This window comes from Mastigoproctus giganteus, chromosome 10 (assembly GCF_048544385.1).
Source record: "Mastigoproctus giganteus isolate SK-2022 chromosome 10, ASM4854438v1, whole genome shotgun sequence".
Classification (NCBI taxonomy): Eukaryota; Metazoa; Arthropoda; class Arachnida; order Uropygi; family Thelyphonidae; genus Mastigoproctus; species Mastigoproctus giganteus.
The window spans coordinates 160,558,699-160,585,908 of record NC_143584.1 but is presented as its reverse complement, the minus strand read 5'-3'; the positions used below and the strand labels follow the sequence as shown (position 1 = coordinate 160,585,908).

General features: G+C 36.2%; 1 protein-coding gene across 1 annotated transcript in view; it reads right to left on the bottom strand.

Moving 5' to 3' along the window:
* Positions 1–27,210, bottom strand: part of LOC150079425 (uncharacterized) — a 227,770-nt gene that overhangs the window by 33,870 nt on the left and 166,690 nt on the right. The window contains exons 21-24 of the mRNA XM_090383066.1: positions 23,447–23,597; positions 12,329–12,690; positions 5,719–5,954; positions 5,055–5,124 (exon numbers count right to left, since the gene is read on the bottom strand). Of these exons, the coding sequence (XP_090239192.1) occupies positions 5,055–5,124; positions 5,719–5,954; positions 12,329–12,690; positions 23,447–23,597 (819 nt within the window). The remainder of the gene's footprint in view (positions 1–5,054; positions 5,125–5,718; positions 5,955–12,328; positions 12,691–23,446; positions 23,598–27,210) is intronic.

The following is a 27,210-nucleotide window of genomic DNA, read 5'->3' as shown; positions in this document are numbered from 1 at the left end:
CAACAGTTTTGTACAAATTTGTTATCTTACAGAAAAGACTATGAAGCCACTACACATAGTATATTCCACACTGTAAACAGAGGTGGTAGTTTATCTGCATATCAATTCTAATCTACTGTGTCATTGAGTATCAAGAATTTTCTTATTAGGAATTTTAATTTGGAGATAGAATAACTTCTCCTGAGCCTGAAATCAACACTAGCCAACACGTTATTTATTATGTTCATTGTGTGCCTATCTCCAAATCTATTTAGTACCCTAGGGTGAGGCAAAACAATTGCTTTTGGGTTCCTAAAGTTATGTGATACGTTCCTTTGAAGATTCGACTCTTCATAAATAGTGTTAAGATTCTTCAAGAATAAATTTAATTTCAGTTTTTGAATTGGATAAAGCATTTTATATTTCAACAAAAATTGCCTTCTCTTATTCAGATCATTCCAAGAGTTTGCCCCCATTAAAAGTTTCAAAATCCTGTTAAGTAAGTTGTTTATTACCCTTATTTCAAGTTATATTTGCTCGTGCCCATACATTTACTAAATAATTGAGTTGGGAGTCCACTAATGCATAATATAAGGTTGTAACTTTTGTTCTTAGATTTAACTTATTTTTAATGTAATAAAAAAAGTAAACGTAAATTCGCATTTTCTTGTACAAGTTTGTTATATGCATCGCCCAACTTAGACTATAGTCAATCCATAACCCAAGTTAACAGTGATTTGAAACTTCTTCCACTGTTAGACATTTGCAATTCTGGAAATCCTGAACATGTAGGCATTTATGTTCATGTAATTTAATAGAGGGATGAATGTCCAGGGTTTGATGAGGAGGTCTAATTACCAAAAATTTTGTTTTTTCAAAGCTGAGTGCTAATTTATTGTCATGCAACCAATTTTGTAAATTTATTACATCCTGCTGTAAATCTTTTGCCATTTTTGTCAGGTTCTTTCCAATTGTATATAAGATTATATCATCTGCATAAATTTTTAAAAAGGAGTTCTTTATTTCTTCGAATATGTCATTTATATAGATGTTGAACATGACTGGCCCTGCATGAGTGCCCTGAGGTACTCCTCTCTTTACATTATATGATTTTCCCTTTGTATTCTCTACTTCCAGTGTTATTTTTCTTTTGGTTAAATAAGATGCTAAGAGTTGATTGATTCTTCCCCTTATGCCATATTTCAGTAATTTCTGTTTCAAGATTGGAATATCAATTAAGTCATATGCTTTGGTCAAATCAATAAATAAAATCATTATGAAGTTATTGTTGTTTAAATGTAAGTTAAAAGAGTCTACTAAACTTTCTAATAATGTCTGTGTGCTCTTGCCCTTCTGATATGAGAATAGAGAGTTGTTTAACAGTCCATACTGATGTAAATATTTGCTTATATGGGAAAATATATAATTTTCTATTATTTTATTTATAACCGACTGAATTGTAATTGGTCTATAATTACAAAAGTCATCAGGTTGTCCCTTTTTATATAGGGAGTATTTTAAAGGAAAGTAGATTTGTAGGATAATTTCCCGATTCTAATATTCGTGCTATAAGCTCCACCAAGAGAACAGTGAACTGTTCTTTATTTCTCTTTACTTCGATTACTGTAATGCAGTCCAGTCCGTAAATTTTCTTGTTCTTTAACTGTTCTATCTATGTTCTTAAGAATTTCCATGTACTGTGGAGCTAAGACTACACAAGAGTTCACTATCTGAGGAGGACTATCTTTTTGAGCAAAGGAGTCTTGGCAATAGTGTATGTTGTATCTACTGAGATCTAATACAGCTTTGGCAAATCTATTTGCAGCCTCATATTGTTTGTTTGCTTGTACCAGAGATCTGTTCTAATAATGTTTTAATTTGATTTTCCCTTGTTTTTTTCCCCCCTGTACTTAGTAGGTTATTTATAATGTTCCATTTTTCCTTTTGAGTTATCTGCTTATCCATAAAAAGTTGATTGTAATAAGTGTTTTTTTTGTTTTCTAATCATACCTGTCAATTTATTTCTTAGTGTTTTAGAATTATGATAATGTTCTATCTTTGATGGACAATTTCTATACTGCCTTAAGTATTTACCTCTTTGTACCATTAATTCTTCTATTTATTTTGTCATCCAAGGTTTCTTATGCTTAATCCGTTACTCCTAGGATTTATGTTGCAATCTGAGTGATTTACTTTTCTCTCCGTATTTAACCTTGAATTGTTTATCATTTGTACTATCTTATTTGAAAGTCATTTACATTTGTTGTGTAGGATATTTGCTCTTGTATTAACAAGTTTTCCATGTTCTGTTTCAGTTTACCTGTTGATAAATAATTTTTCTTCACAACATTTGTTAATTTTATATCTTCACATGGATGTTGTTTTGAGTGCATATCTATTATTAGTATGCACATTCTGTGATCTGAAAGTTGATTTAATAGTATGTAGGAATTTGCATACTTCAACTTTATATTGTTATAATGTGATCTAAGCATGAGCTTACTGTTGTATCACCCACCATCCTTTGTTGCCTAGTTATTCCAAATAAGGTATGTTCAAATCCATAATTGTTTAAGATTGCAGAGTATCTGAGTGTTACATTTTCTGTTTCATCGGTTAGTAAATTGATATTGAATTTCCTACTAGTATGGTCTTATCTACTTGTATGTCATCCCATTGCAGAATTATGTTATCTAATTCCATTAGAAAGCTGTTTATAGAAAGCTGCTTACCACTTGACTCAGTCACAAGACTGAGTCAAGTGGTAAGCTTGTATTGCCTTACAGCATGTTCTGTAGTATATTATTATTCCTCCCCCCTTCTCAACTCTCTCAACTTATAGACCTTGTCATAACCTTGTATGTTATAATTAGCAATTTCATCACTTTTTATATTAACCTCTGTTAATACTATACATGAGATATATTCTTTCATTGCATTTATATATTGTAAGAAGTTAAACCAATTTTTTCTTAATGACCTGATATTTAGAGCTACCAGAAAAAACTGTTTTTTTTATCAATTAAAAGAGCTTGAGCATTTGGATTATTTAAAAAATGTAAAGGTGAAGTGAAAATTTGTGATTCCTCAAAAAGCATACCTGATGTCTTAATTTTACCTTAGTACCAGATTTCAAGTAACTACAATTATCCACAATAAAGGAGTCTATTTTATATACTGCAGTTCCTTTGAACTCAAGATGGCTCTTGAAGATTCATTCTTCTTCACATAAATTCTTCCATGTTTTAACCATAAAAATTTGTAATTGTGAGTTTTTACTAATTGTTTTGTTTCCCAAAACAATTTCTTGAGGTGAGTTGTTAAGTGTTCATTTATGTAGATTGGAATATTGCTGTTGTTCTGAAAAATATCATTTGCTGTGAGTCGAATTTCCTTTGCCTTTCTCATCCATTTTTCTTTTCCACATGATTTGTAAATTTCACAATTAGAGTAGGCTTATCGTTTATTTTTTTATTGTTAGGTATGTAGTAGTGCTCTATTTCCTTATTGTGCTGTAAGTTCAATGCAAGTGCTAGCTGCTGAATAACAAGATCTAGATTTGGCCTGCTAATCCAGTTAATCCTACTATTTCTACATTATTTTCTAATAACTGTTGTTCTATCGAAGTAATCCTTAAGTTAAGTAGAATGGAATTTTCCTCATTTTGATTGAATGAAGCTTCCAGATCGACAATTCTTTTGTTGATAGCTGTGTTGGAGTCCTGCAGCTTGCTTATGCTTTTTTGTATTTTGTCAAAAGGATTCTGAGACAAATGAAATTGATTTTTTGATATCTTCTACTTCTGTCTTCAGGTCTTCCATTTTGTTCTTTATCGGTACAATTTCTGTTAGTAAATCCAGTAAATGGATTTTACTGGATAGTCTCCTTAGTACGTCCTCTATATTTAGGGTGTTTGCTTGCATTTGTGGTTTGCTAAATCTTTGTTTGTTACAGCTGTTGAATTCAGCAAATCGTGAAATTCTTCTGCTGAATAGGAAATTTCACTTCTCTCTTCCCTCTCTTCTTTCCTGCACAATATACACCTCCACTGTTGTTTCTTCTGCTTCGCCATCCCTTTATAGGTTGCTTCTTTCAATGAGCATTGAAAATGATACCCATTGTTGCAGCCACGACATACCAATTCTACCACGTGCAGCGGTAGGTTGCACTTTTTGCATATATTTTGATTCATGTTTGTAAATCTTTGGCGTAGTTAACACAAGATGTTTCTGTTAATGCACTTGCATGAAATGAATAACAAAAGAAAGAATTAAACAACTTACAAATGGCAACGATTTCCGATTTACTCTAAGAGTGCTGATACAGTAGACATGCTTACTCTCTGGCCCCTAGCGGAATGCTAGAATTAATATTAATAATTATTAATACACATTAATAATTACCTGATTTTTTGACATAGCTTAACACATTTATGGAATGAATCTCCATTCACTGTTGTTGCCATGTTAATATGCACAAAAACTTATTACACATCCAAATACATCTGAAAAATTTATTCACACTGAATGTAAAACTTTTAATATTCTTTTCTTCATATAAATTATCTCAACAAAATATTAAAAAAATTGTTACTATTACTGCTACATCTAACTTGCCTCAGTGGATAAAGAATTTATACAAACTGTATTATCTAGTGTTTAAAAAGTGACAACTTTATTTCACCTCTCCAACACACCATAACAGTGCCTTTAGATGCTGTTATGAAATACAGTAAATGTACACCTGTATGGACTTGCTTGAATTTCTTAATTTTAACCTTCAAAATAAGGATTTGCTGTAACATAAATATTATTAAGTATTATATTTCAAAGATTTTAAATATCTTACTTGGCTTTATATAGTTTGCGTGAATTTTGATTTAAACAGTTATTGTGCACTGCACTTTGTGGAATTTCTTTGTTCTTATTTTCTTGAATTAGTATGTGTTATGCTCTTGTAATATATCATAAATAAACATCCTTAAAATATAATTACAAGAATTATATACATTTTTTTTTCATTATGATAAATAACAGTAACAAGTTTTCTGAATAGAAGGAATTAAGATTACTTACCTTCATTTTGTGATCCTCATATTCAATTTCACTGCCCGCTTGGGAAGGCATAGGAGAAGGTAACATTTCTCTAAAATTTTATAAAAATTTGTTAGTCTTTCTCAAAAGATATACATAACAAATTATGTGATAAGCATATGTATTTCAGTTAAGCCCAGCATATTTGGATTGGTGATTTTATCTTTTTAAAATAAAATATAATGTAAACTTTACAATGAATCCCACTCTCTCTCCTCTTGATTAAAGTAAAAAAAAAAAAAATGAATATCAATTGGAATAGAAAATTAGCAACTGACTTCAGAAAACAAAAAGAGGTTTACAGAACCAGTTAAAGAATTCCCATTGCTTTTTAAACCTATAAGATGTGAAAAGCAATAGGAATGGGAATCATTATTTTTGTGGAATTCATCTGAATAGCTGAAAGTGTTGAGTTTATTTTTAAATTTGTCCTTATTCAAACCTATCTTCTATTCAACATGCAACCGACTGGTCAACAGTGTATACCAAAGTATACTATGCCAGCGGGGCATATGATGAATCTCAAAAATGGAATCAAAGTTCACTGTTAAATATAAATAAATTACAGGATACAAAATATTAATTTCTATTCTGGTCGTTACTAACTAACCAACATAAAAGAAATCAGTAAGAAGTCTATACTTGCCGTAATCCAGTCCCAGTTTCTGCTTTATTATCTGCCTTATCTTTTTGAATTTCTTCATTTTCATTCTGAATTGAACCTGATTCTAATTTACCATCATTTATACCTTGTTTGTCATCTACTACTGATTTATTATCAATCAGTTTAGACTCCTGAACAGTTTTTTCCAGGGGTGTTCTTTTTTCGTCTACAGCTTCACTTTTTCCATCACTTTCATCTATTGTTTTATTTGTTAATGCCTATTCATGAGAAAGAAGGAACAACATCATCCACCCAAGCCTTTTAATAATACTATTTCTGATTTTTTTCTGCTTATTTTTATATTTCAAAAATATGCCTATTTAATTATTTAAGAAAATAAAATAATTCTTTTAATCTTTAAAATAATTTTAATATTAGAAATTAACATTTTTTTTTTTTTTTTTTAACTAAGACCCTTTATCAACTATTTTAATAAACTGAGTAGAGAATTTTTGAATTTGAGAAGAAAACACACTGTTCTTTTTAGTATTAAATTGCACTATATTAATCTATCTGCATAATTACAATATTCAAAAAATTTAAGGCTAGGTTAATTCTTAAAATAAGTAATGTGCAAAAGAAACTGTATAATACTGTAATGCTTCGGCTGTTATGTTACAGCCTTTGACAAATAGGAACACTGTCTGAATTCACTGGAGTCTACAAGGGGAATGCCTGTCTTCTACAAATGTCATACAAATCATATATAACCAGAGTGTTGTTGTTCGGTTTAATGACACAAGGGCTACTAAGGCCAAATTGTGTCTGTTCATTGTTAATTTACAAGCATATCGTTCGAGAGCTTAAATTATATGCTTCTGTACAAGCCAATATGTTTTAAATATAATAAAAGTTCTGTAATATTCGCTTCATTTCCTAAGAAATGAGATAAATCAGGTGATGTATTCAAAGTGGAGTGACTGAAAAGTGTTTGACCGGATGGTTGAATGTAAGGGACAATCAACCAGAAAATGACGGACCGTAAGTTGTGTCTGACAGGATGAGCACTGTGGTGGGTTTTCTCCCAATAATAAAAAGAGATGAGTATGGTGAGTGTGTCCAATTCTGAGTCCACTTCCTCTCGTATGTTTCGTCAGAAGCTAGACGGCCACAGCTTTGGATCTTCTTTTACCTGGTAAAGTTTATTGTTCGTGTCGCATTTCCAGATCTGTGACCATTTATGGTAGCAAGCTTTGCATATGACAGACTTATAGTCAGTGTAAGGAACTTGAGGATGAGGATGTTTAGCGGCAAAGTCAGAACTTTCATTTCCAATAATGCCTGAATGGCCAGGGATCCAGCAAAAACTGATTGACTGATTGGACATACTGCAAGAAAATAGCTGGGAATGAATCTGTTTCAATGTAGGATGAGAAATTCTTCCTTATGGCAGAGACAGCACTCAGGGAGTCTGTGTAAATTATGACAGATGAGATGGAAAGCTCAATAATCTTATTAAGCGCTAACTTAATGGCATACAATTCAGCTGTGAAAACACTGCAAGCTAGCAGTAGTGTAGATGAAATTGTGCATAATGGAAAAATTGAAGCAGCACCTACCATACTGTCAGTTTTTGAACCATCTATATAAATTTTACAGGCATAGCTATTCATAGCAGCATGAGCTGAATGTAACTGTCTGTTATCGCAGGCAGGTATCATATTTTTCCCCCACTGGAGGAAGTGTATATCTTGCGAGACAGACACATATGCTCAAGGTGGAACAGGTGCAGTTGTGTCTTGAAAAATTTCATTTAATTTGACATTCCAACTGTGAACAAGCTCTTTGATCCTGAGTGAAGCAGGTCTATTTTCATTTGGCTTGCTCTCAAAGAAGGCTTCCCAACGAGTATTATAAAGATTCTCCCAACTTGGGTGCGATGGTAGACTCCGGATCTTAGCAGTGTACTGAAGCAGTAGCGTTTTTCTGTGCAGGTGTAATGGGGGATCATGCGCTTCAATATAAAAACTTTGGATCGGAGAAGTCCTGAAAGCTCCTAGCGCAATCCTCAGAGCACTGTGATGGATCACATTTAGCTGTTTTAAAGTAGTGTTCCGGGCAGAGTCATACACTGGACATCCATAATCTAGCCGTGAACGGATTAAACTTCTATAAAGATGCAGTAAAGTATATCGATCAGCTCCCCATGACATCGACAAGACAAATCGAAGTATATTCAAATGCTTCATACAAGAAGTTCTCAAATAAGTGATATGGGCTTGGAAATTTAGTTTTCTGTCTAATTTTAGTCCAAGAAATTTAACAGTATTAACAAGAGGGATTGGAGTATTGTTTATTTGTAGTTCAGGTTCGGGATGGAGAGCTCGCTTCTTGCAAAAGTGAGTGACAGTGCATTTCTTTTCTGAGAGTCTGTAACCGTTCCGTAAAGTCCAGGATTCTATTTTGGTTATAGCAAGTTGTCGCTGCCGTTCAATGGTATTCATAGTTTGAGATTGACATGAAATGGTAAGGTCATCTGCATACATATAAGTTTGAACAGTTTTTGGGATATCTCGTGTCATGCTGCTAACTTGGATTGAAAACAGTATTGGACTAAGTATTGATCCCGGCGGGACTCCCTCTTCCTGAATGTGAGTTGTACGTTTTTATATCGGACCTGAAAAGAACGCAATTGCAGGAAATTTAATTATTTCCAGCAAATGGCCCTGAAGCCCCAGATGATAAAGGTCCCTAATAATACCATGATGCCATGTTGTATCAAATGCCTTTTCAAAATATAAATTGACCATGACAAAGGCATTGCGGATATGAGATTCGGCTTTGATAAGCACATACAGCGTTGATCTATTTTTCTGAAAGCCATATTGTTGTTCTGGAAGTAGATTCTCTGACTCCAGGATGTAGGTGAGTCTAGTATGAACCATCCTTTTGAAAAAATTTCCCATGCAGCTCGTAAGAGATATTGGCCTGTAATTTTCAACACAGGAGGGATCTTTTTCTGGTTTTGGTAAGGCGATAATGAACGAATGGCGCCATGAAGTTGGATAGGCATTTTCAGAGAAGATCTGATTGTAAAAAATTAATAGGGTTCTCAAGTCTTCTCCAAGTAAATGCTTTAACATAATGTAATGAACTCCATCTGGACCTGCAGCACTATGATTAGCAGAGGGCCCACGCGGTACAACATCGCTTCGCAATAAATGTGTGGGCAGGTATGGTCAGTGACTGCTTAGTCGGCCCATACCTGTTACCATCCCGCATGAACTCCACTAAATATCGGATCTTTCTTGGACAAGTTCTACCAGGGTTACTTGATGATGTTCCAGCAAATGTGAGATGCAACATTTGGTTTCAACATGAAGGGGTGCCTGCCCGTTATGGAACGTGTGTTCGTGACCATTTGAACAGACGTTTTGGGCGTTGAAGGATTGGCCGTAGTGGGCCCGTTGCCTGGCCCCACGCTCACCTGATTTATCGAGCCTTGATTTTTTTCTGTGGGGGCCCTCAAATCTATCATGTATGAATCGCCTGTGGAGACGGAAGTGGATCTCGTGGCGAGACTTGTCCGCGCTGCTGCTGCTACTGTCAAAGAAACTCCAGGTGTGTTCGACATTGTCTGCCAATCCATGCTGCGTCGGTGTCACTCATGCATCGCGTCTCATGGTGGAACCTTCGAGCATCTGTTGTAACATCATGAAATGCATCCATCTTGTACTCCACTGTTAATATTATGTCAAATAAATGTTTGCCACTAATTACTGTCTTGTGTAATTTCTGCTTCTTGTGCCTCTGCTACTACTTTCCCATGACGTTTCCAGTTATGGGTTCCTATGCGATTCGCATTCCTTTAGATGTTACCTACCTCCCCTAAACGTTTGTACCAATATTTTTGAGACACCCTGTATAATAAAACAAAGTGGTTTACAATACAAATAAAAAAACAATTATTCATACAATAACTGGGCTATATTTATGTATATTCTTCCCTTTGCTCCTTGAGAATGCAGAACAAAAAAAAATTGACTTTTGTCATTTTTGACTTTCTGCAGAAAAATTTATACATTTAAAAAATTATGATTGGACTTTCCATCCAAAAATTTCCATTATACATAAAATATTCACTGTCATCTGATCATCTTTCGAAGAGTTATCTTTGTTATAAACTACACTGATGAGCCAAAACATTATGACCAGTGAGTCGTTATGCAAATTGAAGCAACTGCAGGTGAACTACGGCATATGTGTGGGTTGGAACACGGTATAAAAACACCTATTTGAAAAACACCATCTGAAGAACAAGAGTATTACTCTTGTTCTTCAGACAGGAAAGGCAGCATACTTAAGCAAGTTTGACAAAGGGCAAATTGTAATGGCCAGACAACTGGATCAGAGCATATCTGAAATGGCACGGCTCCTGGGATGCTCACGATCAGCTGTGGTTAGTACTTACGGAAAGTGGTCTAAGGAGGGGAAACCCACAAATCACCAGCGAGGTGCTGGACGACCATGGCTCATCGATGCTCGAGGTGAGCGAAGGCTCTCTCGGATGGTACGTGGCAACAGAAAGGCGACTGTGTATTAACTCGCCAGTAATTGAAATGCTGATGATGGGAGTAATGTGTCACAACACACACAGTACATTAAACCCTGCCGAACATGGGACTGCGTAGGAGCAGGCAGCTCCGAGTGCACATGCTAACCACAGTTCACCAGCAACAGCACCTACAATGGGCAAGCGAGAATCAAAACTGGACCTCGAGTGATTGGTAGGTCCTCTGGTCCAATGAATCACGTTTCCTGTTGCCTGTGGACGACCAGGTACGTGTGCATCGTTTACCTGGGGAAGCGATGATGCCTGGATGAACTTTGGGGCAAAAACAAGCTGGTGGCGGTGGTGTCGTGCTTTGGGCAATGTTTTGCTGGAATGCCCTGGGTCCAGTCATTCAAGAGCCGGGCACTCTGACATCTACCACCTACCTATACATCATTGCTGACCAGGTACATCCTTTCATGGCAATGGTCTTCACCTCTGGCAGTGCCGTCTGTCAGCAGGATAATGCGCCATGCCACACCATCCAGATTGTTCGAGATTGGTTCGCGGAACATGAGGAAGACTTCCAGGTATTGCCCTGACCTCCAAATTCTCCAGACATCAATCCCATCGAGCATCTGTGGTTTGTGTTGGAACAGCAACTCCAATCTGCGGCATCTCAACCACGGACCTTAGAGAAGTTAACGGATCTGCAGGTTATGTGGTAGCTGAGTGGTCAGGAGCGGGAGTGCAGTAGCACATGCTCCTTGAATAGACTGGGGTTCAAGCACCTGACTGCTGAATACGGTCAATCTGCTAACCTGCACTGGACCAGCGTGGCAGATTATGGCCCATTTCCCTCAGCATGAATTGTTGAGGAAGCTTCCATCCTGCAGTGGGTTGATAATGGCTGCACTTTACCTTTTTTTTACCACCAGACACATTTGGAAATCTTGTAGCATCCGTGCCTCACCGGGTACAAGCTTTTTCGACTGCACGTGGAGGACCAACATCATATTAGGTAGGTGGTCATAATGTTTTGGCTCATCTGTGTATTTTCTAGGCATAGAACTACAGGTTGCTATTAAAAATTAGTTCAAATTTCAAAGGTACAGCACCAAAACTGGTGATATAAATTGGATATCACAGAGGGCTGTTTACTCTACCTCGAGGAGTATGAATTATGCTTACACTGGAGGAGTGTGGTGTACCTATAAATTAACAACTAATTATTTGGAAATTAATCTTATATAACTGTAAGATAAAATAATTTATCTTCCTATGTATCCTATACATATGTGTCTTACTTATTTCCTTTTTTAAAGGAGGAATACAAAAAACTTAATTCACAACCAGAATTTATTCTTTTGTATTTAATTCTTTAATAGTTTTTTTTTTTATGTTATTTTATGTTAAAACCGTTTTTCTGCAATTATTTTTAGTAAACTATCTTATCTTTCAACATGTTTGTCAGTTGAGACATTTCCAATTGCCTTAAGCTACTCACAAAAAAATGATTTTCACTACCCACAGGTAACTTTTAAATGCACTATTTTTAAACAAATAACATTACTGAATGGTTAGCATTATTGTTTAAAAATGAGGCAATGCTATTACAGTCTGTTTCAAAATTCACAGGAACAAGTGATCTCAATTATTGGATCAGTTTATTCGTTTCCTACTTGGATTTTCACCTTTCATATCCCAAATGTTTTTTCCATTTTTCTCTTAAGATTATTCTAATTAGATATCATTTGTGACTCTTTTTCTAGAGAGACTGAACCCATTTTTTGAGAAACACTGATCTAAAGAACTCTTGTAAGCATTTATATGTCACTTATAATATCTTTTGCTTATTTATCACAATTACCAAGTCAAATAACAGTCGCTGATGTCTAATAAAATCATTTCTGAATTGGTAAAGTTACTTCTAATTTTAATGAAATGAAATTAAATTTTTTAGGTTTTTTCATTTTAATAAAATCAATTACAAGCATTCAGCTAACAGTCTTCATATATTGATAAAATTAAATAATGCTATTGATTACAAAAGCCATGTTTTGTAACTAAGAATAACTTTAAATCTGAGAGATTACTTACACGATGAGATCTTGTACTACTTTGTCCTCTTGACGATGTTCTTCCACGAGATGTTCTGTTAGCATAATGATAAAGCCAAGTAGCTAAATAACCAACAGGATCTGCTGGACGTTCTTGGGTAACAGCAGTAAGTCCTTGAATCAGAGCATCACCTAAAACACTTGCTAAATAATTACTATCTCTACTGTCCTGATCAAAGAGCATAGGATAAATGGTATTTTCAATAGCATTATCCTCATTTTCAGTTTTGCTTTCTGTTTCATCAGTTGTTCCTGTTGGTTCATCCGTCTCACTTCCTTCTTTAATATCTGTAACCTCTGTAGTTACCATCTCTTCATGATTTGGTGAAGGAGGAGTTAGTTCTGAAGGATTAAATTAAACATAAAAATATTAAAATGTTGTTAAGCTATAGTATGGTTTGAAATCCTCATTCTAGGGCAAAAACCTCAAGTTATGAAAACCATATAAAGTAATCATACACATCAGGCATAGCTTCTTTCTGTACATAAAGATGCTACGTCCAATGTGTACAATGACTTTATAAACAAGTTAAGCAATGCAATTGCTTAACTTGTTTATTCATTTCAGATGCATTTCATTTTTTTTAAATAATTGAATTTTCATTTTCTGTTATTATTGTTATTTGGTTTTTAGGAGCATTAGCAACTAAGGCCATATTGCTACGGGGATATGCGGTAGTCATTCCCTGACCTTTCCGCACCCTCCATATTTAGTGGTCACGGGCTCGAACCCCGGTCTAATCAAGAAGCATGTGCTATGCACTGCTGCTCCTGCCCACCTAGCTACGAAGGCTAGTTAGTTAGTTAGTTATTTGGTTTTTAGGAGCATTAGCAACTAAGGCCATATTGCTCCGAGATATGCGGTGGTCATTCCCTGACCTGGTGGTGACGGGCTCGAACCCCGGTCTAATCAAGAAGCGTATGCTACGCACTGCTGCTCCTTCCCACCTGGCTACGGAGGCACCTTCATTTTCTGTGATTGACAGAAGTGAAAAGTAAATAACTAATTAACTTCTTTCCTAACTGCTAATTAATTTCTTTTATATATTATTAATTAATTAATTAATAATATATAAAAATAATTCTTCTCACTTTTATACTTTAACATAATATTCACTTAAGTTTCTAATACTTTACTTATTTCCTACTGGATTTTAATAAAAATTTAAATGCAACAAGTATTTCATGGATCTTCTCTGATTCGTAAAAGTAAACAAATAGCAACATATACCTCACATCATAATATGCAATTAATATTTTTTAATATATTTTATTTATTTGCTTCTGTATTTCATTACTAAAATTTAAATACAAAACAAATTTAACATTTATGCTGTGATTACTATAATAAAGAAATAAAGTCAAAATGAGTCCTTCTAAAAAGCAACTAATGATTTTCATGTGCACAGTTCTAAACCAGAGACTTGTCCTTCCTTCACAGCTGCTTAGAGTAGCAGGAGACATGACACAGCCAAAGCAGATGTCTTTTTTGGACACAGAGTATGAGGAGATTAAGCATTAATTCAGCATTCTGATGTGCTTATACGAGAGCTTGAAGAATAAGGCTAATGCACTTGAAGAAATTAAAAAGAGGAACCCATCAAGCACTAAGATTGCAAAGCACAAAGTTATAGACTACACTTGTGCATCACATGACAACAAAATCCTCCATGGTACAGGAAGTGCTGGCCCCACAAGAAGTAGCTATTGTTGGTGACACTACCATCAGGTAAATGGGAAATATATTTCATAAATTAGGACACACATTAGGACACTCATTATAAGAAGGATGTAAATCTATTGGGCTGGGTGCAGAGAAGAGCAAAAAGATTAGTAAAGGATGCAAAACAGTACTCATCATTAAAGACTTGTTCTGAAAACTGCAATTCTCCAAAACTAGGCACCTGTGAGGAGACCCGATTGAAGTGTTTAAGGTCTTAGAGTCTTAGATGGATTGAGAAAACTGAACAATGATGGTATCTTTACTCTTTCTTGGACAACTCATATAAGGGGCCATAAATTTAAATTGATAAAGGATGGTTGTAAGACAGATGTGCAAAAATTTGATTTCATACAGAGGGTGACTAATTTTTCGAATAAACTTCCATCTGGTATTGTGGAAGTGGCAGGAAGTTTGAATAAATTTAAGGAAGAATTAGATAAATTATTAGAGGGGATGGAAAGATGAGGTGAGGTAGATTTTTTTTTTTTTTTTGGCTGATGCTGTATAGCTTTCTTCCTTGTATCATTCACCACTACTAATGCTAATATACAGGGTGTCTCAAAAATACATGGCATAACTTCAGGAAAGAGTTCATCATATGTAGGCAATAAAAATATTTTATATCAACATAGTTCCAGAAATGCTTGGTTTCCAAGTTTTGAAGGTCTGTCTATGACACAACTGTTCACATCACCTTATAGTAATTGTTCAAAATGTCCACCTTCTGCCTGAATACAGGTCTGACATCAATGTCCCATGGACTCACGAAGACGATGCCAAATTCCTGGAATGTTTCATATTGTCTCACAACCTCCAGCAATTCAATTGCAGAGAGTTACCACATCAGTTGGTGTTCTCGCAACACTCTCCAAATAGTCGAACGTTGAAAAGCCAGTTGCATTGCTATTCTGCATGTGCTGATTCCAGGAGTGGCATGCACAACGTCCAAAATCTCCTCCTCTACTTCAGGAGTCACAGATCTTGGTCATCCTCTGTTGGCAGTACCAGGTGTAAAGGTCCCATGTTCACAAAGGCGGTGACGGATACCTTCAAACGTTTTCCTGTCTGGACATCTTTGTTCTGGGAACCTTTTGTGGTACAAACGACGAGCCTCCAGAGCATTGCCGTCCACCAAACCGTACATAAAGTGCATATCCGCTTGCTCCTGATTTGAGTACATGGTCGGAATGGAAAACCACCAGATTCTGTCAGTACCTTGTGATGAAGGTTATTTGTTATTCGGTTTTTTTTAGGAGCATTAGCAACTAAGGCTATATTGCTCCGGGGATATATGGTGGTCATTCCCTGACCTTTCTGCATCCTCTGTATTTGTGGTCACGGGCTCGAACCCCGGTCCAATCAAGAAGTGTGTGCTACACACTGCTGCTCCTGCCCTGAAGGAAATCACCTGCTGGAGATTAGACATTCCGGTTAATAACTCGGGAACCAAGCATTTCCGGAACTATATTGATATAAAATATTTTTATTGTCTACATATGAGGAACTCATTCCTGAAGTTATACTGTATATTTACAATATATAACAGTGTACAGATAACCTATATGATATGTATGAAAAAAAAAGAGGAATAATAATTGTTGGATTTCTATTTTCTGATTTTATTTAAATTTGGGATAGCTTGGCAATCTCTCTAAAAGAGTCAAATATAAAAATTTATGAAAACCCACCCAATGGGAGGTGGTAAGTTGTTAGATGTGGACAGTCACAGTGAAGACAGTACAGCCACTCCCCAGCTTACATAATACTAGACTTTACGTAAGTTATTGTTGGCCAGTGCAAACTTAAAAAAATCTTGGAAACGTATTTTCCATCCTGTAGGAATAAATGGAGGTATCGGGAAAATATCGTAATGTGAACCCAATAACACATTTGTTTTTTTTGGGTAATTTGTTCCAAGACCTTAGAAGTTGAAATTTTTGCTATATAACTAAGCTATTTATCTCTGTAAAAGGTCATTTTAATAATGGAATTTTTAATGACTTTGTGATATTTTTCTAAAGCACATTTCTGGAGGTCACTACCATTAAACAGTAAAAACAATTTGCACTTTGATTTATTGGGGTTTTCTGTTAGTGCAATTTATTATATATGGATAGTAAACTTGATCTTATTGCATTTGCGATAATACCAATAACTGGAATTCTGTGGGTTTTTACATCATGGTATTATGGTGAAATGAGTTCCTCTTCACTGAAATCTTCAATCATATAAAAAACAAATAAAATTTCAGAATCTTCTCTTCATTCCTATTTACTTATTACAACAGTGAAGGGAAAGCAAAGCAACCAACAGAAAGTGCAAGTGCTGGCAGTGCTAGGAAACAAAACAAAATTGATTTAGAAGTGAAGATGATTATGAAGTACGAAGCAGGACAAAATTTGTCATTTACTGCACAGAATTAGGTCTCGCTGCTTCAACAGTGAATACTATTTTAAGGGACAGTGCACATATAAAAAAACACGTTAAAGGATCAATGCATCAACAGTGATCACAAAACAGCATTCAGGTGCTATATTGAAGCTGGAAAAGCTATTAATAATATGGATGGAAAATCAGATTCCGAAGCAAGTGCCCTAGTCCAATGGACATTCAAGCAAAAGCAAGAAGTATTTATGAAGATATTAAGGATAAGTACAGTGAACCCCAAGCCAAGTTCATCGCAAGAAACGGGTGATTTAATAGGTTCAAGCATAGTGCTGGTTTCCAAAACATTAAAATATGCAGTGAAGTCACCAGTGCCGATTCTGTAGCTGCAGAGAAATTGTGATGTGTTGGAAAAAACCCCCTCTAAATCTCCACAGCCCTCAACTTCTGCAGTGGCATCTTATCAGCTGGAGAGTTAATTCTGGCAACGATGCTAGAAAGGTAAAACTTGCTGACGTTATGCCTGTTTCCTCTCTCTTTTTGTAATTTTATAATTTTAAAATTTTTGTAATTTTGTACATTTTTGTCATTTTTCCTGCGCACGAGAAAAAAACTGAATAAATAATTCTATTTACATGTTCCTTGAACATTTCTTTTTTTGCTTCAATCAAATTTGCAAGTGCTGCATAAGCATTTAGGGAAATTCCGATTTACATAAGTTGGGGAGTGGCTGTATACGTTTTATGCATATGTGAAGGGGGCTAAAAAAATTCATGTCTGTAACAAAAACTATAGTAATTTTTTGTATGAAAAATGAAGGTGGGAAAACAAATCTAGATAACCGCTCTGTTTATTTGAAATTTAATAAGAAACAGAAATGGTGATTATATCATAGTGGTGAATGATTTTTCCTCCAATATTACTAAGTAATTATTAAAAAAGTTTTTGTTATATTTCTGTATCTGCAAATGCATTCTGTATCACACACATTTACAATATTATAGAATGATTGCTAACATTGCTTTCTGCCTTGGTCTCTGGGTCACACACACACACACACACACACACACACACACACACACACACACACACACACACACACACACACACACACACACACACACACACACACACCTCATATAGTTCTGTTAATGATACAGGAACACAGTCTGCTCAACAACACATATGAAATGAGGAGTTTATGCTGTCTTTCATCTTCAATGAGAATGCACATGGAAGAAAACTGGCATTCACTTGCCACGTCCAAATTCTCAGTCAAAATAGCCTGAACAAAACCAAATGAGATATCTCCACAAAAAGTTTTCAACTGGTCAAATGATCATGCAGACTTCATTGATGTTTTGGTAATTTTGGAATATAAATGGGTGATTGTTCCTTTCTTCATCTGAAAGCAAAAAATTTCCTTCGTAAAACTGTTGATAACACTTGAAAACTGCTTTCTTCATCACCGCATCATCTCTCCGTAAACTGTAACAACATTTCATGGGTTTCATAGATGATTATTCAAGTTTACTATAAAATCTAATATTCATATGTTATCCAAATTTCATTACTTTTCACTACATCCAACAAATGAGAAAAACAGTGTTCACCCAAAGCAACTTTCCACTAGACTGGCACATAAGTTAAAACTTGATATGTGCATGCTCAAAAGATATCACTGTAAGCCCACTCAATCTTTTAGCTACTGCCGCACTTTCAAGAATTATAAGACCATTCAACAAATGTTTTGATCAAACCTTGTATGTCTGAATATAGCAAACAATAATAATTGAAATAGTGAAATAAGAGCACACACCATTCTAGAATATCAATTTATACAGAAACCAACAGCAGGAGGGGCAGATTTGGGTCTTTTACATGTAAACAGCTGAAGGTGGGATTTGATCAACTAACATGTAGATGGTGTATGATAGGGGTTATGTAGTTTTTTCTAGTGTGTTTTCAGAGACTGCTGGGAGTCATTGCAGTACAAGTAAACACATGGGTTGTGTTAGGGTAGCTAAGAAAAAGAACAGGTGCATGTATACTTGCATGTACACCAATGCTAGGAGTTTGGTAAATAAATTTGATAAATTTGAGGTATTGCTCAAAGCATCAAAGGCAGATATTGTTGGGATATCAGAGACGTGGTGTCATACAGATATAAGGAATGCAGAACTGGAATTTGGGGAGTACAATGTCTACAGAAAGGATAGAGAGGATAGGAAGGGAGGAGGGGGTTATGCTATTAGTTAAGAAACATAAACTCCAAGGAAGTGAAGCCAGGTGACATCGCTGGACAGTGCAGTGTCGAGTCAGTTTGGTGTGACATAACAACTGGGAGATCAAAATTGAGAATAGGAGTGTGCTATAGGCCTAATGACTCTGATGAGTATAATAAGAAACTGTACAGGGATATAGAGTGGGCCAGTAGATCAGAGAGTCTTATAAAGGGGGATTTTAATTTACCAGATATTCACTGGAATTTGTGGGTTAGTCACTCACACACTAGCAAGGCTTTTGTGGATTTATTGGATGATTGTTTTCTACATCAGCATGTTCGGGAGGCAACTAGAGGAAGTAATACTCTTGTTTTGATTATCAGTAGTGATTCTTCACGCATTAAGAATCTGCAGATAGAGGAACCACTAAGTGGCAGTTGTTGTTTTTGGTTTTTAGGAGCATTAGCAACTAAGGCCATATTGCTCCGGAATATGCAGTGGTCATTCCCTGACCTTTCCACATCTTCTGTATTTGGTGGTGACGGGCTCGAACCCCGGTCTAATCAAGAAGCGTGTGGTAAACTAGGTGGAAGTGATCACAGTGTGCCGAAGTGGGATTTACTCAAAGAAGTAACTACCATCAGGGGTAAAGGAAAGGGTTATTGCTTTCATAAAGGTGACTACAATGGTCTGAGACAGTATTTAAATTCTATATGGTGGGACCAACTGATGATGTTACCAACAGTAAATTCAAAATGGGAAGCATTCAAAGAACTTATCTTGGAAGCTACTAGGCTTTACATACCAACTAAGAAATACTGTTCAAGATTTAGGCCTAAATGGATGTCAGATGAACTAATGAGACATATGACAGAGAAGAAAAATGCTTGGGATACATATAAATTAACACATGACACAGAAGCCTATGATAGATATAAGTTGATCAGTAACCAAGTTACAAAGGAGGTTAGGCAGACGAAGGCAGATTATGAGAAAGCTTTGGCAAAGGGTACAAAGAAAAACTGTAAAGAGTTCTTTTCTTATGTAAACTCTAGAAGGAAGAGGATGAATCAGATTGGTCCACTCGATATCGATAGTTCAACTGTTGATGATCCTGCTCAGGTAGCTAACAAACTAGATGAATATTTTGCATCGACATTCACACATGAGGAGTTATTCAGTGAGGGGGAATGCCAGAGGTGTATTCAACTCTGGCAGTAAGATAGATAATCTTGTAATAACTGAGAGTAAAGTGAGGAGAAATTGTTGAAGATAAACACAAGAAAGGCACCTGGGGTGGATGGGATCTATCCAGTTATATTAGAGGCAGCAAAGGAAGTAAGCAAACCCTTAGCCATAATTATGAGAGCTTCCTTGGACTCGGGGGAAGTACCCATGGACTGGAGATGTGCAAATGTGACCCCAATTCACAAAGGAGGATCAAAAGGCTGACACAAGTAATTATAGACCTGTGAGTTTAACTTCTGTTCCAGGAAAATTAATGGAGGCACTGGCTAAAGAAGCACTGCAGGATCATCTAGACAAGACTTCAGTTATAGCTCAGACACAGCATGGTTTTGTTAAGGGGAAGTCTTGCCTGACCAATTTGATTGAATACTATGATGCAGTCACAAAAGAATTGGATGCAGGGAATAACTTTGATATTATATACTTGGATGATCTTAGAAAGGCTTTTGATACTGTTGCACATGGAAGACTGCTGCACAAATTGGAGCAGTGTGGCATTGGAGGCAAATTGCTGCTATGGATAAAGGGGTGGTTGAGGGGGAGAAGACAGAGTGGTAATCAATGGACACTGCTCATCGTGGACTAATGTCATCAGTGCAGTCCCTCAGGGTTCAGTGTTGGGTCCATTATTGTTTTCTATATTTATAAATAATATTGATGATGGTATATCAAGCTTAATGTCCAAGTTTTCAGACGATACAAAAGTTGGCAGGGTTAGAATTAGCATTAGTAGAGGCATTTGATGCAAGAAAGCAAGCTTATGCAGCATCAGCCAAAAAATAAAATAATAAAATAATAATAATAATAATAATAAATAAATAAATAAAAAATAACCACTTCCACTTCACCCCTCTGTTCGTTCGAGATACCTGTCCAGCTGAGCCTTAAACTTATTTAGGCTATCAACTTCCACGACAAGGGATGGAAGTCTATTCCACCAACCAACCACCCGCTGGCTAAAGGCAAATTTCCTCACGTCTATCCTCACGGTTTGTTAAGGACACTACTGATGCTATGCTGCTGCAAAAGGGTCTGGAAAGGTTGAGCAGATGGGTCAAGAGGTGGCAAGTATCAACTCTGTGGTACTACACTGAAAGTGGTAGAGAATGAAAAGGACCTGGGGGTAATTGTTCAGGCAGATATGAAGTTCTCTGAGCAGTGCAGATGGGCTGCAAGAGTAGCTCATGGTGTCTTGTCAATGATATACAGGAATTTTTCTAGCAGGGATAAGGAGGTGATATTCCCTTGTATACGGCAATGGTCAGGCCACACCTTGAGTACTGTATACAGCTCTGGAGGCCTCATTTCAAGGATGTAGAGCTGCTGGAATGAGTACAGAGAAGGGCAACAAGATTAGTGAATGGAACAAAGAGTTACTCTTATGGAGAAAGGCTTCAGTTTTGCAAATTACAGTGTCTGGAGACTAGGCACCGGTGAGGTGATCTGATAGAGGTGTATAAAGGCTTGAATGGTTTGAGCATGCTCAATGCTGATGGGATTCTGCCTCTTGCTCAGAATAATCACCTGAGAGGGCATAAATTCAAATTGAGGAAAGACAGATGTAGGATAGATGTGCGGAAATTTGCCTTTAGCTAGTGGGTAGTTGGTTGGTGGAACAGACTTCCATCCCTTGTTGTGGAAGTTGATAGCCTAAACAAATTTAAGGCTGAGCTGGACAGAGATCTGGAATGAATGGAGGGGTGAAATGGGAGAGTTTTTTTTTTTTTTTTTTGGCTGATGCTGCATAAGCTTGCTTTCTTGCATCATATGCCTCTACTAATGCTAATGCAGGTCATACAAATTTGGACTGAGGAAGGTAATACGTTAACGAAAGCTTTGCAGTGATTTTAGGTATTTAAACCATCTTTCAGTATATATTTTCAGATTTTAAATGTGATCAAATTTAGTAATTTAACTGCATATAGTACACTGAGTGGACAGAAATCACGGGATACCTACCTAGTAATGGGTAGGCCCACATTTCGCCCAGATAAGGGCAGTCACATAGCTAGGAATTTCCTGGGTGGAGGATCCAAAGCTCAAACGGACCTTTCCAGAATGCTCTTTGAACCATGTTCTAGTCATCATGGCTTTGTGGGGGAGGTGCATTGTCCTGCTGGAAGAGTCCATTACCCTGTGCACGATGACCATGTAGAGATGCAGATGGTCTGCAAGGATGGACACGTAACTTGAACCATTCAGAGGTCCCAACATGTGCCTGTTGAATTGAACATGCCCCACACCATTACTGACTATTCACTTGCCTGTACAGTTCCTTGTTGACATGACGGGTGCATAACTTCATGCGGTTTCCACCAAATGCACACCCTCCTGTCTCCTTGAAATAACTGGAAATGGGACTCAATGGACCAGGAGACCTGTCTTCAATCATCCAAGGACCAGTGCCAATGTTCTTTCACCCAGTTGAGGTGTAGAGTCCTGTGTTGTGGTGTTAGCAATAGGCCTGTGATAGGTCGGCAGCTCCCATAACCTATTGTGGCTAATGATCGTCTAATGGTCTTGGTAGAGATATTTCTGGCACCTCCCTCGTTGAAGTCAGTAGTGATTTGTGCCACTGTCGCTCTCCAGTTGGCTGAAACAATGCGAGACAGATGTCGATGGCCATGTTTATCCACAACCTTTCTCCTCCCACAACGCTGTCCATGATGAGATGTTATTCTAGAAATAGCATATTCCTGATACACTCTTGATACTGTCGAATGGGGGATAGTACAATTTCTGTACCGCCTCCACGATAGAGACCCATGCATCGGGCACCCACTATCATCCCTCTTTCAAAGTTTGTTAACTCACAACGTTTATCTATACTGACATCGAATTACTGTTTACATGAATGCAGTGTACCAATATACCTGCCAAGCGGAGGATTTGTCCACTAGCGAGAGGGATCACAGTGCCGCGTTTGCCAGGAACCAGGTATCTCATGAATTCTGTCCTTTCGGTGTAGATTTCAATGTTATTTTATAGTACATTATTAAAGTTTGACATTTTTAACCATGTGATCAGCATTTTATAGAATTTTTGAAATGAATAATTTATCAAACTTTTTACGAGGCTTTTTCAACAGAGTGAATTACGTTGCCTTGAAATCTATTGGTTAATAAATAGGCTATGTCAGTTGAAGTTTTGCTTATCTGATAAAAATTCTTACACACTGATGTAATTGGATGGTCTTTCTCACCTAGAGACTTTGTAATATAATTCTTGAAATGAAAATTCATTACATTCTATTTGTATATAACAGTGTTTATTGTATCAGTTCTAAGTTTAGTAAAGCTCTATTTGCATTATTTATTAATTCTAAAATACTCTGCAGTTTCTATTCTACTTAAAAATAATTCAATTACCAGATTTCGTAGAAATTTCTAGAGGAAATATTAATTTCTTGTTTTTAAAATACTGATAAACATACCCAAAGTAATCTAATATAGCCTGATATAATTTTTAGACTTTACAATATTAGCTTTTCAAAAGAATGTATATGTTGTTGACTTACGTTTCTCAATCTCTTCAGTAGGTGGTCGTTGCCAAATGTTGACAGTAGAGGGTTCCCCATTGCTTGAGTTTTGCAATCTGTAACCTTCCAAAAGATCCCGAATTGTCAACACACCAGGATTTTTTAAATAGTAATGAGCGGTGTTCCCTAGCTAATAAACAAAGAAAAAATGTACATGCAAAAGATTGCCAGATAATATACAGGATTGCTATAAATAACTACTTTGTAAATTGATTACAATGGAAGTATACACAATAGATCCTCATATCATACTTGTCTTTAGATCAAACATTCATACAATAACAGATATCCTGTAGACTTTACAATATCTTTACAATACTGTAATTTGTGTCTATGTCAAAAGATTTGATAGAATGGCTGTACTGGTCAATGTGGAACTTGATTTTGACATTTAACATGACCTCATAAGAAGCAGTAGCAGGCCACAAGACCTTGCGGAGCCATGCCTCCAGGATATCTCACCCAATACATCTTCCCCTCAGAAGATATCACACTATCATTTTCCCATCCTTTGAATAAGAAAATGGAATATTGTAGTGTGACCAGACTATTCTGGATTAGTTACATGTCAACTCAGATCATGAGATGTAGATATCATTGTAAACTGCATGTGTTTTGAATTCTGAGGTCAGTTAACCTGTGCTCAATGCATGCATGTATAAGACTGAATCAAAAAAAAAAAAAAAAAGAGGAAAAAAAGTTGCTTACTGGGTATTCTGTTCTGTCACTTCCAAAGTAGTTTCTCAGAGACTTACCCACAGTTGAGAGCATTCCCAGAGTGCTATTTTTTTTTATCTCGTTTTGTGTTCTAGACACTGTATAAAGCTTGGTAGATTTGGTGTTGATCCCTTTCAGTACATGGACATGATGATACAAATTGTTCTATCGTGGTAATTGCAGGACAGGATACTTGGATTTCAGGAAGGCTTTTGATACTGTTGCACATAAAAGATTGCTGTACAAATTGGAGCAGTGTGGCATTAAGAGCAAGGTAGAATATCACTCAGCCATCCCTATGGATAAAGGGATGGTTGAGTGAGAGAAGGCAGAGAGTAGTTATCAATGGGCACTGCTCTTCATGGACTATTGTTATTAGTAGAGTTCCACAGAGTTCAGTGCTGAGTCCATTTTTATTTTCTGTATTTATTAATGATACTGATGAAGGTATATCAGGCTTAATGTCTAAGTTTGTAGATGATACAAAGGTTGGAAGGGTGGTTAATGACGGTAATGAAGGTATGCTGCTGCTGCAACAATATCTAGAAAAATTAGGCATATGGACTGATAAATAGCAATTAAAGTCTGACATTGACAAATGCAAGGTACTGCATATGGGTAGCAGTAATTCCATATTAACATATCAACTGTGTGGTATTATATTTAGGGTAGTAGAAAAAGAAAAAGATCTGGGGGTAATTATGCAATCAGATATGAAGTTTTTTGATTAGTGCAGAGATGCTCAGAACAGCTCATGGGGCTTTGTCAATGATATGCAGGAATTTTGCTAGCAAGGATAAGGAGATAATTATTATTGTATAAGGAAATGGTTAGGCCACATCTTGTGTACTACATACAGTTCTGGAGGCCTCATTTTAGAAAGGATGTATAGCTGCTGGAATAGGTACAGAGAGGGGCAATGAGACTGGTGAGGGGGAACAAAGGTGTGCACTCACCAAGAAAGGCTTTAGTTCTGCAAATTGCAGCATTTGGAGACTAGACACCTGTGAGGTGTTTAAGGCTTTGAATGGCTTGAGCAAACTCAATGCTGATGAGATTCTTCCTCTTGCTCAGACATATGAGGGGATATCAATTCAACTTGAGAAAAGATGGTTGATTGTTGGAACAAGCTTCTATCCATTGTTATGGAAGTAGATAATTTGAATAAATTCAAGGAAGAACTAGACAAACTACTGGAGGGGATGATAGAAAATGGGAAGCATTTTTTTTTGGCTGATGTTGTATAAGCTTGCTTTCTTGCATAATTTGCCACCTACTAATCATCGTGGCAGATAATATGAATGATTTGTTGGAGTGAAAGAGTAAGAATATTATGTATTGGATTTTAGACTGTTTAGGTAAAGATTAAAGAACTTGGTGTAGATAATCAATTCTATGATCACAGCATTTATGACTTAAGTACTATTGGCATCAGTGATGGAGGACATGGAGATGAAGGAAACAACATTTTCAACATAAGATATGAAGTCAGAAACATTCTGAAAAAAATGAAATAAAGGTGGCAACAATCAACATGGTGGATAAGGAGTTGCCTGGGAAAGGGGGGGTCAACAGACAAGCTATACAGTGAAAAATACTCTTTGAGGTGAACAAACGTATAAAACAGGTGTAAAGACAGGGGTGTAAAAACAGATAAATAGCAAGCTTTAGTATGTGACTACCAACTAAGTAACTGCTGAAGTAAGGAAATAAGGGAAGTAATACTGACAGAGTCAAAGGCAATGGCAATGTCAATGTCAAAGAAGCTGGATGGTTCCTTTTTAAGTGCCAGGGCTAGTAAATCTGATGAGTAAAGGAATATAGGCAAATGGTGGATCACCATGCACTGATGCCATAGTGTATAAAGGTGGAGTGATAACCCATAGTGGGAAGGATAAATGATTTAAATCCCTTCTCAAGAAGGGATTTTTAAAGTTTTAAGTATAACAGTGCTGATGACAGCAGGATGAAAATCTGGATGCACCATGATTGTTTGTTATTTGGACTGGATTTGATATGAAAGTATAACCAATCTGGAGGAAAGCAATTTAAAAAAAAGAATTCAGTTAACAAGTCTGTAAGTGAGTTTAGAATATCACTAGTGGCCATAACAACACAGCATGGGGAGTTGGTTATAACTAATAACAGCACAAAGTTGAAACTATTTACGGTATTTGTGAGGTCAGTAGGTAAGACTGAGAGATATAAGAGGAAATCTGAGACAATTTACATCAAATGGAATGGATGTGGTGGCACAGTTTGGCAGAGGTGCATAATATGATCAACTCAGGAAGAAAAGTCAAAGTGATCAGATATACTGGCAATGTCATTACAGAAAATTCTAAAAAGAATTTATTCTTCTGAGTCACACCTTCAGTCAACATTTCTACAAAACAGTTCTGCATTTTGGGTACTAGAAGATATGCTATTAAAATGTCTGAGTATCATCTTAACAGGGAAACATTTGGTAAGGAACAATATTTTTTTAATACAATATAGGAACTTTCTGTTGGCACCTTGTATATGTTATTATTGATCTTCCTGATGTATTAACCCTCCAGCAGTCTCATAAAAAAAGCTTTGCTCAAAGACGTGTAGTATACTAGTTCAATCAGTTTTTTTCTGGGAAAAAAATACAAGAAAAAGTTTAAAATGAAGTAAGAAAGTAAGCCCTTTAAATTTTATTCTTGATACTGACAGTATATCGGATAATAAGAAAAAATAATTTTAGTAACAGCAATCTTGTCATCCAAAAAAATAAAAAGATAAAACTTTCTCAACTAACTTATGGCCAAATCTTGGGACCACAAAGTGAGAAAAAAGACAAAGCTGAAAACCAAACTCCATGGAAAATAATAGGTGCAGGGATAAAGTACTGATTTATAAATAATCATTAGTGATGCAGACTGAAACTTGAAAACTAAAATTAGTCATAAAACTTTTAAGATACTATAATATGCCAGCTAGAGGGTTAACTTCCAGATAGTATTTTCTAATAAATAATTTAGTCACTCAGTACAGAAACT